The sequence below is a fragment of the Manis pentadactyla genome, chromosome 14, assembly GCF_030020395.1.
Source record: "Manis pentadactyla isolate mManPen7 chromosome 14, mManPen7.hap1, whole genome shotgun sequence".
Classification (NCBI taxonomy): Eukaryota; Metazoa; Chordata; class Mammalia; order Pholidota; family Manidae; genus Manis; species Manis pentadactyla.
Genome location: NC_080032.1, coordinates 24,971,280 through 24,988,342, shown reverse-complemented (window position 1 = coordinate 24,988,342; position 17,063 = coordinate 24,971,280). Strand labels below are relative to the sequence as shown.

The following is a 17,063-nucleotide window of genomic DNA, read 5'->3' as shown; positions in this document are numbered from 1 at the left end:
AGGGACTCTAGGGAGACAACACCAAGACATACAATAATGAAAATGGCAAAGATCAAGGACAAGGTATTAAAAACAGCCAGAAAGAGAAAAAAATCACATACAAAGGAAGTCCCATCAGGCAATCATCAGACTTCTCAGCAGAAACCTTACAGGCCAAAAGAGAATGGCATGATCTATTTAATGCAATGAAACAGAAGGACCTCAAACCAAAAATACTCTACCAAACAAGATTATCATTTGAATTATTTGAAGCAGGGATTAAACAATTTCCAGATAAGCAAAAGTTGAGGGAATTTGCCTCCCAAAATCCAACTCTACAGTATATTTTGGAGGGACTCCTATAGATGGAAGTGCTGCAAAGGCTAAATATCTGTCACCAGAGAAAATAAAACCACAGTAAAGGAAGTAGACCAATTAATTACTAAGCAAATGCAAAATTATATCAACTACCCAAAAGTCAGTCAAGGGATACACATAGAGTACAGAATATGACACCTCATATATAAAGAATGGGGGAGGAAAAAAAAAGAACCTTTAGATTGTGTTTGAAATAGTGTACTAAGGGAATTAAGTTAGACTATTAGATAGTAAAGAAGCTACCTCTCAACCTTTGGTAACCACAAATGTAAAGCCTGTAAAGTCAACATGTACATATCAATCAATAATCACCCTAAATGTAAATGGCCTGAATGCACCAATCAAAAGACACAGAGTCACTGAATGGACAAAAAATCAAGACCCATCTATATGCTGCCTACAAGAGATTCACTTCAAATCCAAGTGAAGGGATGGAAAAAGATACTTCCTGCAACTAATAGGGAGAAAAAAGCAGGAGCTGCAGTACTTGTATCAGACAAAATAAACTCCAGACAAAGAAAGTAACAGGAGACAAAGAAGGACATTACATAATGATAAAGGTCTCAGCCCAACAAGACAATATAACCATTATATATCTATGTACCTAATATAGGAGCACCTACATATGTGAAACACATACTAACAGAATAAAAGGGGGAAATAGAACACAATGCATTCATTTTAGAGGACTTCAACATACCATTCACTCCAAAGGACAGATCAACCAGAGAGAAAATAAATAAAGAGACAGAGGCACTGAACAACATATTAGAACAGATGGACCTAACGGACATCAACAGAACACTCCACCCAAAAGCAGCAAGATACACATTCTTCTCAAGTGCACATAGAACATCTTCCGAGTAGATGACATAGTAGGCCACAAAAAGAGCCTCAGCAAATTCAAAAAGATTGAAGTACCAACCAGCTTCTCAGATCACAAAGGGCTAAAACTAGAAAGAAATTATGCAATGAAAACAGAAAAGCCCACAAACACATGGAGGCTTAAGAACATGCCCCTAAATAATCAATGGATCAATGAACAAATAAAAACAGATCAAGCAATATATGGAGACAAATGAAAACAAGTCAACACCCCAAAATCTGTGCGACCCAGCCAAGGCCCTGCTAAGAGGGAAGTATACTGCAATACAGGCTTACCTCAAGAAAGAAGAACAATCCCAAATTAACAGTTTAAATTCACAATTAATGAAACTAGAAAAAGAACAAACGAGGCCCAAAGTCAGTAGAAGAAGGGATATAATATAGATCAGACCAGAAATAAATAAAATTAAGAATAAAACAATAGAAAGAATCAGTGAAACCAGGAGCTAGTTCTTCGAGAAAATAAACAAAATAAATACCCCCCTAGCCAGACTTATCAAGAAAAAAAGGGAGTGTACACACATAAACAGAATCAGAAATGATAAAGGAAAAATTACAGATACCACAGAAATACAAATAATTATTAGAAAACACTATGAAAAATTATATGCTAACAAATTGGATAACATAGAATTGACAACTTTCTAGAAAAAATACAACCTTCAAAGATTGACCAAGGAAGAAACAGAAAATCTGAACAGACCAATTACCAGCAACAAAATTGAATCAGGAATCAAAAAACTACCTAAGAACAAAAGCCCCATACCAGATGGCTTCACTGCTGAATTTCATTAGACATTTAGTGAAGACTTACTTAATACCCATCCTCCTTGAAGTATTCAAAAAAGTAGAAGAGGTGGGAATACTTCCAAACTCATTCTATGAAGCCAGCATCATTCTAATACCAAAACCAGGCAAAGACACCACAAAATAAGAAAATTATAGACCAATATCCCTGATGAACATAGATGCAAAAATACTCAACAAAATATTAGCAAACTGAATTCAAATTCAAAAATACATCAAAAAGATCATCCATCATGACCAAGTAGGATTTAGTCCAGGGGTGCAAGTATGGTACAATATTTTAAAAATCCATTAACATCATACAGCACATCAACAAAAAGGACAAACAACACATGATCATCTCCATAGATGCTGAAAAGGCATTTGACAAAATTCAACATCCATTCATAATAAAAACTCTCAACAAAATGGGTATAGAGAGCAAGTACCTCAACATAATAAAGGCCACATACGAGAAACCCACAGCCAACATCATACTTAACAGCAAGAAGCTGAAAGCTTTTCCTCTTAAGACTGGGAACAAGACAAGGATGCCCACTCTCCCCACTGTTATCAACATGGAGGTCCTAGCCAAGACAATCAGAGAACACAAAGAAATAAAAGGCATCCAGATTGGCAAAGAAGTTGTTAAACTGTTAAACTGTCCCTGTTTGCAGATGATATGATATTGTACATAAAAAAAACCAAAGAATCCATCCCAAAACTACTAAAACTAATAACTGAATTCAGCAAAGTTACAAGATACAAAATTAATATACAGAAATCTGTTGCATTCCTATATACTAACAATGAACTAGCAGAAGAGATATCAGGGAAACAATTCCATTTACAATTGCATCAAAAAGAATAAAATACCTAGGAATAAACCTAATCAAGGAGGTGAAAGACCTATACTCTGAAAACTACAAGACACTCATTAGAGAAATTAAAGAAGACACCAATAAATGGAAATGCATCCTGTGCTCATGGATAAGAATTAATATTGTCAAAATGGCCATCCTGCCTAAAGCAATCTACAGATTAATGCAATCCCTACCAAAATAACAACAGCATTCTTCAATGAACTGGAACAAGTAGTTCTAAAATTCATATGAAACAACAAAAGACCCCAAATAGCCAAAGCAATTCTGAGAAGGAAGAATAAAGCTGGGGGGATTATGCTCTCCAACTTCAAGCTCTACTACAAAGCCACAATAATCAAAACAATTTGGTACTGGCACAAGAACAGATCCATAGATCAGTGGAACAGAATACAGAGCCCAGATATAAACCCAAGCATATATGGTCAACTAATATATGATAAAGGAGCCATGGATATACAATGGGGAAATGACAGCCTCTTCAACAATTGGTGTTGGCAAAACTGGACAGCTACATGTAAGAGAATGAAACTGGATTTTTTTCTAAATCCATACCCAAAAGTAAACTTGAAATGGATCAAAGACCTGAATGTCAGTCATGAAACCATAAAACTTATAAAAGAAAACACAGGCAAAAATCTCTTAAATGTAAACATGAGCAACTTTTTCCTCATCACATCTCCTCAGGCAAGGGAAACAAAATAAAAAATGAACAAATAGGACTACATCAAACTAAAAAGCTTCTGTATAACAAAGGATACCATTAATAGAGCAAAAAGGCATCCTACAGTATGGGAAAATATATTCATAAATGACATACCTGATAAGGGGTTAACATCCAAAATATATAAAGAGCTCACATGCCTCAACACCCAAAAAGCAAATAACCTGATTAAGAAATGGGTGAAGGTTCTGAACAGACACTTCTCCAAAGAAGAAACTCAGATGGGTAACAGGCAAATGAAAAGATGCTCCACATCACTAATCATCAGAGAAATGCAAATTAAAACCACATGAGATATCACCTCACACCAGTTAGGATGGCCAACATCCAAAAGACAAGAAACAAATGCTGGTGACAGCGCAGAGAAAGGGGAACCTTCTTACACTGCTGGTGTGAATGTAAATTAGTTCAACCATTGTGGGAAGCAATACAGAGATTCCTCAAAAAACTAAAAAGAGAAATACCATTTGACCCAGGAATTCCACTCCTAGCTAGGAATTTACCAAAAGAAAACAAGATCCATGATTCAAAAAGACATATGCACTGCTATGTTTACCGCAGCACTATTTACAATAGCCAAGACATGGAAGCAACCTAAGTGTTCATCAATAGATGAATGTACAAAGAGGTGGTAAATATACACAATGGAGTATTATTCAGCCATAAGAAGAAAATTAATTCTACCATTTGCAACAACATGGATGGAGCTAGAGGGCATTATGCTCAGTGAAATAAGCCAGGTGGAGAAAGACAAATACCAAATGATTTCAGTCATCTGTGGAGTATAAGAACAAAGAAAAACTGAAGGAACAAAACAGCAGCAGACTCACAGACTCCAAGAAGGGACTAGAGGTTACCGGAAAGGGATGGGGAGGGTGAGTGGGGAGGGATGGAGAAGGGCATTAAGGGGCATTATGATTAGTACACATAATGTAGGGAAGTCACAGAGTATAGGTCAGGAAGGCAGTATAGCATAGAGAAGACAAGTAGTGACTCTATAGCATCTTACTACACTGATGTGCAGTGACTGCAATGGGGTGTATGTATGGGAGGACTTGATAATATGGGTGAACATAGTAACCATAATGTTGCTTCATAGGACTGTGTATCAATGATACCTTAATAAAGAACAAAAACAAAAACATTTGCCACTGACTCAGTCCAAAGGTTTTGGCCAAGCCCAAAGGCCCCTGGGAGGCAGTTATCTCTGCAGTGGCCACTCTGAACGTAACTTAACATGGCTCTGAGTATGTCAACTTTTCATGAGACTTTAACCAGAGAAGAAAAAATGGACTTCTAATATTGTTAGACTTCTTAAAAAGTGGAATTCTGGATGCTTTGCTTAATAAAATTGTTTTAAAGCCAAAAAAAAAAAAAAAATTTTTAAGGTCCACTGAGGAATTAAAATGATACATAAGCCATGTCTTCACCACAATCGCAGTCACTAGATACTGCAGCATCCTGGCACCATAACTTAACAGGCAGGGAAGTGCTCTGTGAGGTGATACCCCATTATTTGACATAGCCTGCCTTTTCCAGAAAGGCATTTATTACCCAAGCAAGCTCTCCTCTGCTTCCCCAGTAGCCTGGATGCTTCAGGACCTGTCTGGTCCTTGGTCTGACCCCAGGTAGCACCTACTGTTTCCCTGCCTACCTGCTCTGCATTGTGCCTTTGACCAGCCTCCCAGAGCAACCCCTGAGGCCTTGGCATCCTCTCTGCCCAAGATGTCACTCTCCTCTGGGATCTACACATAGCCAGACCCCTGGTCACTGTGTCTCAGCCCCATCTAAGGAACTTCATCACCTGCCCTACCCTGAGCCCACCTCATGGCATCTGTGCTCCCTAAGCTCGCATTCGTCACTGATGTGTCGAACCCTCACTGAAGCAGAGGCCCCATGAAGATGGGGGTCCTTCCTGTCTTGTCCACCTCTAGCCCCAGCACCTTATAGCTGCTGCATAGAACTAGCAGTGTTTGTGGAATAAATGAGTGACTTATTCATGGCACCCCCACCACACAAGCTCCTTAGTGTGTGTAGTGTCCTCACCTTGCACACATATTTGATGAACTCCAGAGCAGGGTTATTGAGCAGCAAGTGAGACCCAGGGAGGACTGGGAATATTTCCGAGAGCTCAGCCGAGTTCCGAGAGCCTGTGACTTTCTTCTGAATCTTCTGAGTGATGGTGAAGACATTCTGAGTAAGTTCATTTGCCACATAATCTTGAGAGAATGTGATCATTCCTGGGAAGAGAAGGGGCATGGTGCCTGCTCATTTTGCACAGCAATAAGGACCCTGAGGGAAAGACTCAAGGACAATGACCTACAGCTGGGGACCAGGTCAGGTCACAGGCACACAGTGGTGGTCTCATGCAGCAAGGCTGCACTCACCGGGAAGGGCTCCAGACATCCCCTGAGCCTCCTGGGAGAGCTGGCTGGACCCCCTCCTCCTCAACGGGGTGCTCCCTGGGGCACTGCGCCTTAGTTCCTCCTTCATGCTGTGGTAGACGGCCACGATGTACGCTGTAGAGAAGGGCAGGCACAGGCCAGAGGCCTTAAGAGTTGGGAACACTCTAGAATCTAGAGGACCATGTGGCTGGTTAGACTGTCAGCCAGACAGGGCTGCAATGTAGTTATCAGTGATGATTCTATTTGCTGCACTGAGATGAGCCAAAGTCCATTAGAGAAATGGGGTTAAGCAGGGCACTCCCTGATGCCCAGGCTCTTGCTTAGCAACAGTCTTGTATAGGATGCAACAGGCACCAACCTTCAAGACACACCAGGGCACCTCTCAGGACCCCAACAGCCTGGTGCACTCCCACAAGTCCCCATCACTCTCCTGCACAGCTCCAACGTGATAGCCCAGAGTGTGCAGCTCACCTGAAATGATCATGAGGAAGTAGCTCTGGCAAGAGGCAGCCTGTGGCAGAAACTGCAGGATGTTCCAGTTGTTTTCCAGCAAGTCTTCCACATCAGGCTCCTGGCCACCATCTCCCTTGTCACCATTCTCCTCCTCCTCCTCCAAATGGCCCTCTTTTCGGGAGTCCTGCAGGAACAGACAGTCCCCATCCTGTCTGCACAATAGCAGCCTCACACAGAGGGATGTGAACCCAACCCATTTAAACCTGGGGCAGACCCCATCTGAGTGACTTGCCCAGGTGTTTGACTCCCATGCTGATCCCACAAGACGGCTCTAAGAATAAGATCACTTGTGCAGCAGCCTGTTGCACAGAAGCACCCTAGAGTGCATGATTGCCATTCCCATATGCTCTTACAGAGGATTCACTTTAGAATCACTCAACCCCCACCCTCTAGGAAGGGAAGACTCAGGAGTGCCCCAGGCAACCAGACTCCTGAGTTCAAGCTCGTCCAATGAGATCGTGGGTCAGCCCTACTGTGGATACTGCCCCCTAAAACCATGCCCCTTTTCACTTCAGGTGTGAACTCTGAAGGCACCATCCTTAGAGCAGCAATACTCTGCCTTCTGGACAAGTCTACACAGCATGTACCCCTCCCACTGGGGTTTCTGCAGGGCTCCTGCCTGCTCTGAACAGTCATAATTTGGTTCTTAGAGCCCTGTTCCCACTCAACACCTGCTGGCAGCTTCCACTGTTCAGGCTTGGTCCTCTCAACCCACACTCACCCCAGGTGATCTCACTGGCCCCAGCTGCAAGGCTTGAGGATGACCCCCAAGTTCCCACCCCAGCTCCTCCCCAGACGCCTCTGCCACCACCTGGATCTGCGTCACCACCTTGTGCATGCTGAGCACAAGCCACACCATGATTCCTCTAACTCCACACTCCCTTCTCTTGCCCCATCCAACTCATAATAGACACCTGGGCTCAGCCCACATGCCTGCATGTCACCCTACATCCATCCTACTGGCCTGTCCACTCCACCTTTAATGACCCCCCTCCCCCAGAGTCCTCCCTGACCCTGCCCAGCCCCACACCCTCCCCTGGGCTAGCCCTAACTGGCTCCTATTTAGGCCTTGGCCCCATGGTGCTATCCATTTAAGGCCCAAGTTGCCTGTCCTAGGCCAGCTCTCCTAAGGCCACTATGACTACCACCCCAGCCCCATTCCATGCCTCACACTGCAGTCACTGGCAGAGCCTTGCTTGCTCCCTTCAATCCCTGTTTTTGCTGTCCCCTCCTCAGAGGCCTCCTTAACCCTCACCCCAAATCAGCCCTGCCCCTGACCTTACCCAGCTCTCTGTTTATTCTGACCCCTCCAACTGCCAGCACCGCATGCTGTACCTGATTACTTGCTTGCTCACAATCTCATCCCTCACAGACTCGCAACAGCAGGACTCTTTGAACATCTGTGGCTGCATGAGCCGCCTGGGACCTGCCAGGCACTAGGCCGTGACCACTAAGTATGTGCTATGGACCCCTAAAGGTGCTTCAAATTCCAACCTCAGCTCTCCAAGACAGGCCACCTCTTACCTGACCACAGTGAATACTTGACGGAATGATTCCTTTGACTCCTCCATAGTTAGATGGGTCCATCCAGAGAAGAAATTCCCAGCATCGTGAGAAGGAGATGGTCAAGGAGTGGAATAGCTCTTTAGAATGGACACTAAAGAACACAGGGCAGAGATCCTATCAATAGAATCAGTGGTCTCCCTTTTTCTCCACTTCCCTTCACTTATGTCTGTGTCTGTCTGCTTATCCTCCACTTACTGAAAAATAAACTTAAGGTGGATTCAGATTTCATCACCCCCCCTCCCCAAAGTTTCCAGGGAAAACGGTTAACATAACACTAAGGAGACTTCAGCATTTTGCCAGGAGAGTAATGGGAACTGGCGTTGAGTGACGAGAGATGAGAGCTGCACTCAGCACAGCGAGCATCACGTGTGTGCGCATATATTCCACACAGCCAGGGAGGACCAAGTGGCATGCCTGATCCCCACGTCAGTGAGCCTCATAGCTCACAAGGTGGCTGTGCTCACAAGGCGGACAAGGAGCTCTAGACCAAAGGCTGCTCTGGCCTGCCTGCGAACCTCAAAAAACGCATGGAAGGATCCAACTGTTCCCAAGTATTGTAATATAACATTCAAGAATATGTACAGGAATGTGAAGTATCCAACAGACAAGGCAGTCACACTGGATTCAAATGTCAAGCATCTAATCCAGTATCGCCAGGTTTGCAAAGGAGCAGAGAAAACACATAATGAGAAAAATTTATCAACTGAAAACAAACCAGAGCTGACAGAACAGGACATTAAGACAGTTATTACAACTATATTCCCTGTGTTCAAAAAGCCAGAAAACTGAACTTTCTAAAAGATTCTAGAATACATTAGACCCAAATCAAGCTTCCAGAGATGAAAACAACCATGTCTAAAATGAAAAGCACTGGATAGCATGAATGGAGGAGTAAGCACTGCAGAAGATGTCTAGTGAATTTAGACACACAACAGACATTATCCAAAAACACAGGAAGACTTTCATGTAAAAGCCACCTACAATTCTATACCCAGCAAAATATCTTTCATATATGAAGATGAAATAAAGGCTTTTTCAGAACCAAAGGCAGAAAGAATTCATTATCAACAGACCCACGCTACAAGATGTACAGGAAGTCCCTCAGGAGAGGTAAATGACACCAGATAGCACCTGCTGGTGATGTACTCCACATAGGCAATGGCATCCTCCACCCGCCGCTTCTTCGTGCAGAGGATGACACGGTTGAAGTTGGCATAGACGACTGACGACCCCAGTCGCTTGAACTCGGCAATGAGCCTGAAGACCAAATTCAGAATCAATGGTCAGGACTCCGCAGAGACTACCAGAAGACACCATGAGAAAAAGCCAGTGGTCTTGAAGCAGAGAAGCTGTCCTAAATACTCTCAGAGCCCAGATGCAACAAAGAGCAAAGATTTCTGCACAGCAAAAACCCACCATAAACAAAGCCAGAGCTAATCAAAGTGAGGGAAAAAGATGCACAACTCATATCACGGAAAAATGGCTAATTTTTACATAGGAAGAATTCATACAAATCAATGAGAAAAAGACAACAAAACTATAGAAAAACATGCAAAGGATATGAAGAGAAAATCCAACTTTATTCAAAATAAGGATATACCAGGATAAGAATTTATCCCATCAGGTTAGTAACAATGCCTGCTGTGTTGGGGCATGGATGGAGCCATGCATTCCCAGTCATTGCTGGCAGTAAAATGCACTGTAGAAATCCTACAGAGAGCTCTTCGGCACTACTGGCAAATTAGTACTTACCTACCTGGTTATAGTACCATCAGACCTTCAACAGTGCTACTTCCTCGAGATTATTCTGCACAACCTTACAAGTGGCCATTCCCTGGTTATGGGACAACCAGGTCCTGGAAGCGGCCTAAACATCCAGGAGTACATTATGTCCACACACAGCTCTCTGGATCTACCATTAACTAAGACAAGCAATGTGCAGAACAACATGTGCAGTGCTTGCTGACTTCTGCACAAAGCATCAGGAAGACATGTCACCCAGCCCCTCTGGAAGGATGCCATGCAAAGCTGTTGTGGCTAAGCTTCTTCTGGGACCCTCTTTATTGCTGTGGACTGTTAGCTCAAAGGGGGCTTTCAATCCCACAGGTGGACTTGAGCCTCTTTGGTTCTGGGGACTGAGGGTCAGACAGCCCAGAGAAAACCACTGGTGGACTCACTGCAGGAAGAGCTTCTTCATCATGCTGTGGAGTGTGCGATGCAGGGCAGGATCGTGCAGCAGTGAGGATGGGGACCGAAGCCAGCGGTAGAAGTGCATCACCTGGTTGTCGGCGTAGATGTTATGGTACTGGGTTATCTCCTTTACCCAACCTACTACCATGCTCTTCAGGATCCTGGATGGAGAATAGAGGGTGTCCCGCTGCTCTGCCATCCCCTCTGCCCTTCCCTCTCTTCCACCCAAATCCCATTGTTCGGCCCCTGGAACCCATCTGTACCTTTCGAGGTCAGGCTTCCCCACCTCATTCAACCCAACCTTGGCTTCTTGAAGCCACACTGTACATTCAGTGCTAGGACAGAGAAAAGACAGCAGGTGTCTTTTGTAAGAAGCATCAGAGAGGCAGCAGGCAAGCCACAGGCACCTCACCTTGCAGGGAGGACAGGAACAGAGCCTGTAGGAACTCCTCTCCTGTGCACCAGCCATGATCCTGACCGTCTGCCTCACCCCAACTGCCCATTAACCATCCCACCTGTGTCTGACCCCCTAGAACTGAACTATCCACTCTCTGCCCAGATAGCCCCTGGCCCCTACCACAGCACACATGTTTTGGGCTCTAAGCCTTCCTCTCCACAGCCCCCTGGCCTGCAGACACCCCTGCTACTCCTGTGAGGAGGCAGGAGCGACAGGTGAAAAGCATGGTTCTGGAATCCCAGGACCTGCTCTGGAATGTTAGCCTTTCCTCTCGCCTGCAGGATGACCGCAGGATGGGGTCACTCTCTGCCTCAGTTTTCTCTTCTCTACAATGGGTGGCAACCATTCCACTTTATGGGGCTCATGGAGGGGTCAGGAAGATTGCTCCCTGCCGTAGCAAGCCCCTCCTGAAATGAACCTTGTAGACAGCACCCCTTTCTGCCTGGTTTAACCCATATCCATGACCCTACTGTCCACCACACAGTAGCCCCTGAAATCCTGACCCACACCCAGAGGGTGGCAAGAGACCTGTGACCAGAGTAAGGAGCCTGGCCTGCTGCCAGCCAGGTGTGTGGGGAGCGGGCTATACCCTTTTCCCCACTTGCTGATGTGGCGGGAATGGAGAAGAACATCCTGTTTACGCATTCCATGAGCAACTGAAGGAGCCCTGCTGTGCCTACCTTCGCCCGGCTACCGCTGACGTCAATACTGTGCTTGATTGTCTATTGGATAACGCTATTTCCTGGGATAGTGTGCTTCTTTGCTGTATAAATACTCTGGACTCTAATAAAGCTTTGCTGGCGACGCGCAGGAGCGTCAGCCCTCCCAGTTCTTTCTGTCTTTGTTTTCTTCGCCCCCCTTCCGCACTTCAGGACCTGCTCTACTCGGCGCCGCCGGACCGCGCCACAGGTGGAGGGAAGCCCCAGTGACAGTGTCTTAGCAATTAGTTTCCCAAAACAATGGTAGAGGATGAAAGGATTTCTAGTGCTCTTGTAGAACCTAAACTTGGCCATTCTGCCTGTGGAGAGAAGAAGCCACAAGAACAAAAGATCAGGGTAACATTCCCGGGGACATGGGCCCCCAGGTACCTGAAGGTGCTGGAGCAGAGAGCCGTCTCATCGTAACTGGCTGGGGCACTGGCGGCCTGATTGCCAGTGATCATGTCCTCCAGGGAGGCCTGCGGGATCACGTCGAAGCTCACTCCCATGCTATCAGCCCCCTCCATGTCATTGACATGGTGAGACTGCAGGATGGTGTTGACGGCGAGGTTCTGAATGTCCAGCTCCACACACACTGCACAGACACCACTGGTCATGCACTGACCCTCCTGGATCTAGAGTCTGACCACAGCAAGCACTATCTTGGAAAAATTATTACTGTCTGGCAGCCAGGGGTGGCCAAGGAGCACCTAACTCAGGCTGACTGCAGAGCCCACCCCCACTCACCCTCCAAGCCCTGCTGCCCAGCAGGCTTGGCCCCCACACCCATACAACCAAGTGCTGAACATCAACTGCTGTGGTTTTTGCCATCACAGAATGGCAATAAGCAGCCTTGCCCACCCACCTGTGGAGTAACAGCCTGAACTGTTGATCTCCACAGTGGCTTGGTCATTGAACTCCATGACAAGACGGTTGTCATCGGCCTCCTTTCCGCCCAGGTCAGGGCGCAACGTTGGGGACAGCCAGAGCAGGTGGTTGTGGCGCTGCAGATGGCGGGCAAAGAAGAGGTCGGAGCCAAAGGTGGAGATGTCCTCGGGTAGATTCCCAATGGGGATGTGGAAGTACCTGCATGGGGGCACAGGTCAGCCAACTTGCCACAAGAGGCCGGCAACAGCCAAGATGCCAGGGCCGCAGATGCAAAGAAACACCTCTGCTCCACTCACCTGCTCATCTCGAAGGCCTGGGACAGACAGGTATCCAGGTTGAGGTAGTGGCAGATCATGTGCCGGGCCCCATGGCGCTGCCAGTCCAGGACTCCATAGCTGATTGTATCAGCCACACGGACAGGTACCAGTGGGTATTCCTCTAAGACAGGGATCTCGCTGACTAGCCTCTTCAGCTCCCAGCAAGACTGAACAGCGATGAGAGTGGGCCCACGGCGCTCCTCCTGGACACAGGAAAGAAAGTGGCTGGGACTAGGCCCGAGGCAGGGGCTCACAGTGTGACCCTAACTGCACTCACTTTGTAGGCCAGCAGGAAACGCTGGATGGCTCTGCAGATGGCCTTCAAGTCTGTTTCAGCCCGAACTTCAAAAGTGTGTTTGGGTGGGGGCAGGAGCTCGGAGCCCACTTTCTCCAGCAAGAGGCTGTGTTCAGCAGAGTATAGGGCACTGAGGCTGGGCATCTGGTTGCTTCGCACCTGGACAAACAAGGGCCATGTCAGTCCTTTCTCTGTGTGGAAGGAGCCAGCAGCCCTGAGAGCAGGCATGGGTGATAGGCCCTTCTAATTGGACTGCCAAAGGTACCAGCAGGCAAAGGCCATTAGAAACAAGGGGAGGGGTTCTCCTTGTCCAGTGACCTCCCACAGATACCACCCAGCAAGGCCCATAACAGCCCCTTGACTGGGAACTCACGGTATCCAACACAAACACAGATGCCCTGCGCTGTGCAGGCACAAAGATGCCAAAGAGCGCTTTGTGGCCCTGCATGTAATGGTACAGGTAGATGTGGCGGATGCTCCCTGCAAGACAACACAGCCTGTCACCCAGAGATGTGTGGGAGGGAGGGCTGAGGGAGGGCAGCCTACATGAGCCATACCTGGTTCCAAGTAGCTGAACTGGGCCAGAGAGCGCATCTCCAGGTGCTCAAGAGCAAAGGGTTCTGCTTCCCAGCCTGAGAGCTGCCTCACCAACTGCTTACTGACCACACACACACAGCCCAGTTGCACTAGGGCCCGGAACAGTAATGGAACCTGGAGCAGGGGCAGATGGGTGGGCTAATGTTGGTGGGGAGGGCCCACTCTAGGAGGTACAGCCCAGCACTCCCAGGTTGTCCTTGGCAGACCCACTGCTGAAAATTGCTGAGGGGGTCACTACTGTAGCCTGTTTGTGGCCTCTGTGGGTCTCCTTTCCTCTGTTCTGTCCAGTTGGATCCTTGCTCCATTCAGCTGGGAAGACAATTTACCTGGGTCTCATACACGCCCTCAATGTCTGGGGCGGACAGCTCAGTGTTGATCTCGTTGATATGTTCTTGGTACATGTCCTCTGGCACGGAGTACTCATAGAGGTTGTATACCATGTTGGAGCGAGGAAGGACTCGGTTCACCTGGTGACAATACAGCAATGACTGTGTCACACAGCTAAGTGACGTGGTAACTCGTAAAACACAATGCAAAGGCACGCACATACTCTTACACAAGCACTTGCACCATTTAAACATCCTAGCAGTCCAGGGCCTACCCTACTGGGTAAACACCACAGCATATCTCCCCAGTGAATAAGAACAGCAGCTCTAGGCTTGCCGGAAAACACCCTGTGCCTCTGTAAAGCAGACCAGCTCTCAGACCACAAGGAAGGGGCAGGGGCTCCTCATCCTCTGGGTTTCCTGGGTTTAACCCAAGGGTGCAGGCTGCAAAAACCCCAAGAAACCTGGTTTTCCTAGCCAGAGAACTGAGAAAGGAGACGCCAGGGAGTGAGAGTGTGTGTGGGAAGCCGGGCAGGGAAGAAGCTGGAGAGGGCACCCAAAGGGAAGGACATTCTACAAAGCTGCACCAAATCACATCCAGGAAAGCTACAGGAATTGTAGATCATGTGCTCTTTCTAGACCTACATGGTGCCGAATCTCCTGGTTGGAAGCAAGTTTCGTCTTCTCCAGAAACCCAGTCCCCAGTTACAAACATACATTTCCTCAATGAGATGTCACTCGTGCAATTCCCAGTGCCCAGCCGAGGACCATACACCAGATAGCCTGAGGAATGAGCTTTGGGTGGAGCTAACTGGGAGCTTGGATGGAAACCCCAGGTTAACGCCTGCCAAGAACACAGTGACTGAGAGGAAGAGGCAGGCACATGGGGCTCCATTCACAGGAAATGTCCAGAGCAAGCTCTCCAAGGCAGAATGGGACCAGTGGTTACCAAGGCTGGGCAGGAAGAGACAGCTAAGGGGAAGGCCTCTTTTGGGAGTGATGGAAATGTTCCTGGACTGACTATGGTGGTAGTGTGACTCCGAATACACTAGAGACCAGGCAACTATGCACTCTGAGTGAGTGAACTGAATGTGAGTTCCACCCCAGGGAAGCTATGCATGCCAGGAGGGCCTATGGGGACAGAGCCTGCAACCCCTACCAAGGTCCACTAGGAACCTGTCCTGCTCTGTGGGCATGAGCTGAGAGAAGACTGTGCCTAGGACAGTACCCCAGCCATTACTGAGCACTTGCTTAAGCCCTTCAGACATCATTTCAGTTTATTGTTAGGGCATCCAGTCATACAGCTTGCTAGGTCTCTTCAGAGCCTGGTTCTTTACATGGCCTCCAAGGCTACTGAGACAGCCCCCAAGGTTGGGCTGACCAGTGACCAGCAATGCCAACCTCCGTGTACCTTGTGGTATGAAGGCCCCTCCTCTGCTTTGGCCACCCTCTGATTCACATAGAACATGCGGGGGATGCTCAGCTTGAAGCAGTGCAAGTCGCCACTGATAAGAGCCCACAGCCTGAACAAGCCGGCCTGGCTGGTCTCACTGATCTGGAAGGGAAACAGATTGTACAGCAGTGCATCCCCTTGTCACATGGCCTCTGTACCAGTGGACAGGGCACCTCCTGGCCAGTCTCAGCACCAGCCTCAATCAGCGGCATGAGGATAAAGGCCTGCCCTTCCCCCTCCATTCCAGACCACAGGATGTGAGCCAGCCAGACACCCCATCCTGGTGGTGGCTGCTGCCCCTGGGGCATCCTGCCCTCCCACTGATTGCTATCTCACCTGCACAATCTGCCATGGAAGGTCCAAAATGCTCCAGGCAGTTTTTCGCAGGAAGCCCCCCAGCCCTGTGGAGGGTCCTTTGCGGGGGGCCCCGTGCCGTGGTGCACCCTTTGTTGTCGTCTCCAAACGCTGCCTCTTCCTGCGCACAAGCCGCTGGCGGGCCTGCAACTGCCACTTCTTCTTGTGGAAGCGGAGCCAGACCAGCCACTCTTCCTGGGATGGACAGAGGGACAGGCCAGAGGCGCATGCAGTGAAATGGAAGCATCCCTCCATAGCACTAGCCTATGTGGCTTCCAAATGCCCTCTTAGGACTGGGCATCTCTCAAACCTCAAGGGTCAGGACCGTGTATTGGGCCCTGTGCTTAACAGACCCTGCAGGGAGGCACCTTGGGCCTACCTGGGGTCCCTGCTCCCTCTTCCTATCAGGCATACCAGACTCCCAGGCTTCTCACCTGGCTGGTTCCAAGGGCCGGAGGCTGCCCCAGGATTTCCTGCCAAGGCACAGTTAGCTCTAGGTCCTGTGACTCCTCCTGGCTCTCCCAGAGGACACGCTTCCTCTTAGTAGCAATGGGAACAGTTGAGTGCAGTGGCTTCGCAAGGCCAAAGTCCTCCATGTCAGGAGCACTAAGGCTCTGGGTGTCTTCTGGAGCCTTGGCCATGCTCACCTGCAAAGACCCAGAGGAGGCATAATACTCCAGGATCTCTCCGTAAATGTCACTTCTAGAAATCCATTATCGGTGCATCTTCTGAATGGCATAAAATACTTGCACACAAAGATGTTCATTTACAGACTCATCTATTTTTAACTTTTTAATAGCGAAGAGGTCAAACAAAATGCCACTCAAGTACCACCATTATGAAGTGAATGTTTACATCTTCACCTGTTTGCTCCAAAATGCTCTCTTTTCATAAGAAATAAAAAACTGCAAAGAACAGGGAAAGCCCCCTTCTTTCTTCCCCCCAGTGCTGAGCACAGGGCCTATCCCTCCCCACACATTTTATACTTCCATTCCACACTATAAACAACACACACTCCACCTGTAAACTGGTTTTATATAGTCAAATGGCACACATTCTATTGCAGCTTGCTTTTCTCACTCAACTATTTTTGAGACTGACACATGTGAACATGGCCCATTCACTAATTGTAGGATACTCCATCATACAAACAAGCTAGCTTCCCCATCATGATGCTGTAAATGAGGAGCACTTAGTGTGTGCTCCTTCAGAGCTGCACACTGGTGCAGCTGCCCACACACCCACCAGAAGTACAGGTAGGCTAGTGCCCTCTCTATTGGATACCGATGTCTCTACTCTCTCATTTTTGCTTTGACATGGGGTCTAATATTTCATGTTGCAATCACCTAGTTGACAGTGAGGCTGACACTA

At 47.6% G+C, this 17,063-nt stretch overlaps 1 protein-coding gene across 2 annotated transcripts in view; it reads right to left on the bottom strand.

Annotated features, from left to right (window-relative positions):
* Window positions 1-17,063, bottom strand: part of POLE (DNA polymerase epsilon, catalytic subunit) — an 83,235-nt gene that overhangs the window by 13,953 nt on the left and 52,219 nt on the right. For both annotated transcript variants that reach the window (XM_036921916.2, XM_036921917.2), the window contains exons 30-45: window positions 16,127-16,339; window positions 15,675-15,887; window positions 15,297-15,440; window positions 13,886-14,026; window positions 13,520-13,673; window positions 13,336-13,442; window positions 12,945-13,121; window positions 12,647-12,870; window positions 12,328-12,548; window positions 11,853-12,057; window positions 10,295-10,468; window positions 9,249-9,374; window positions 8,076-8,208; window positions 6,510-6,675; window positions 6,021-6,152; window positions 5,680-5,873 (exon numbers count right to left, since the gene is read on the bottom strand). In XM_036921916.2, the coding sequence (XP_036777811.2) occupies window positions 5,680-5,873; window positions 6,021-6,152; window positions 6,510-6,675; window positions 8,076-8,208; window positions 9,249-9,374; window positions 10,295-10,468; window positions 11,853-12,057; window positions 12,328-12,548; window positions 12,647-12,870; window positions 12,945-13,121; window positions 13,336-13,442; window positions 13,520-13,673; window positions 13,886-14,026; window positions 15,297-15,440; window positions 15,675-15,887; window positions 16,127-16,339 (2,724 nt within the window). The remainder of the gene's footprint in view (window positions 1-5,679; window positions 5,874-6,020; window positions 6,153-6,509; window positions 6,676-8,075; window positions 8,209-9,248; window positions 9,375-10,294; window positions 10,469-11,852; window positions 12,058-12,327; window positions 12,549-12,646; window positions 12,871-12,944; window positions 13,122-13,335; window positions 13,443-13,519; window positions 13,674-13,885; window positions 14,027-15,296; window positions 15,441-15,674; window positions 15,888-16,126; window positions 16,340-17,063) is intronic.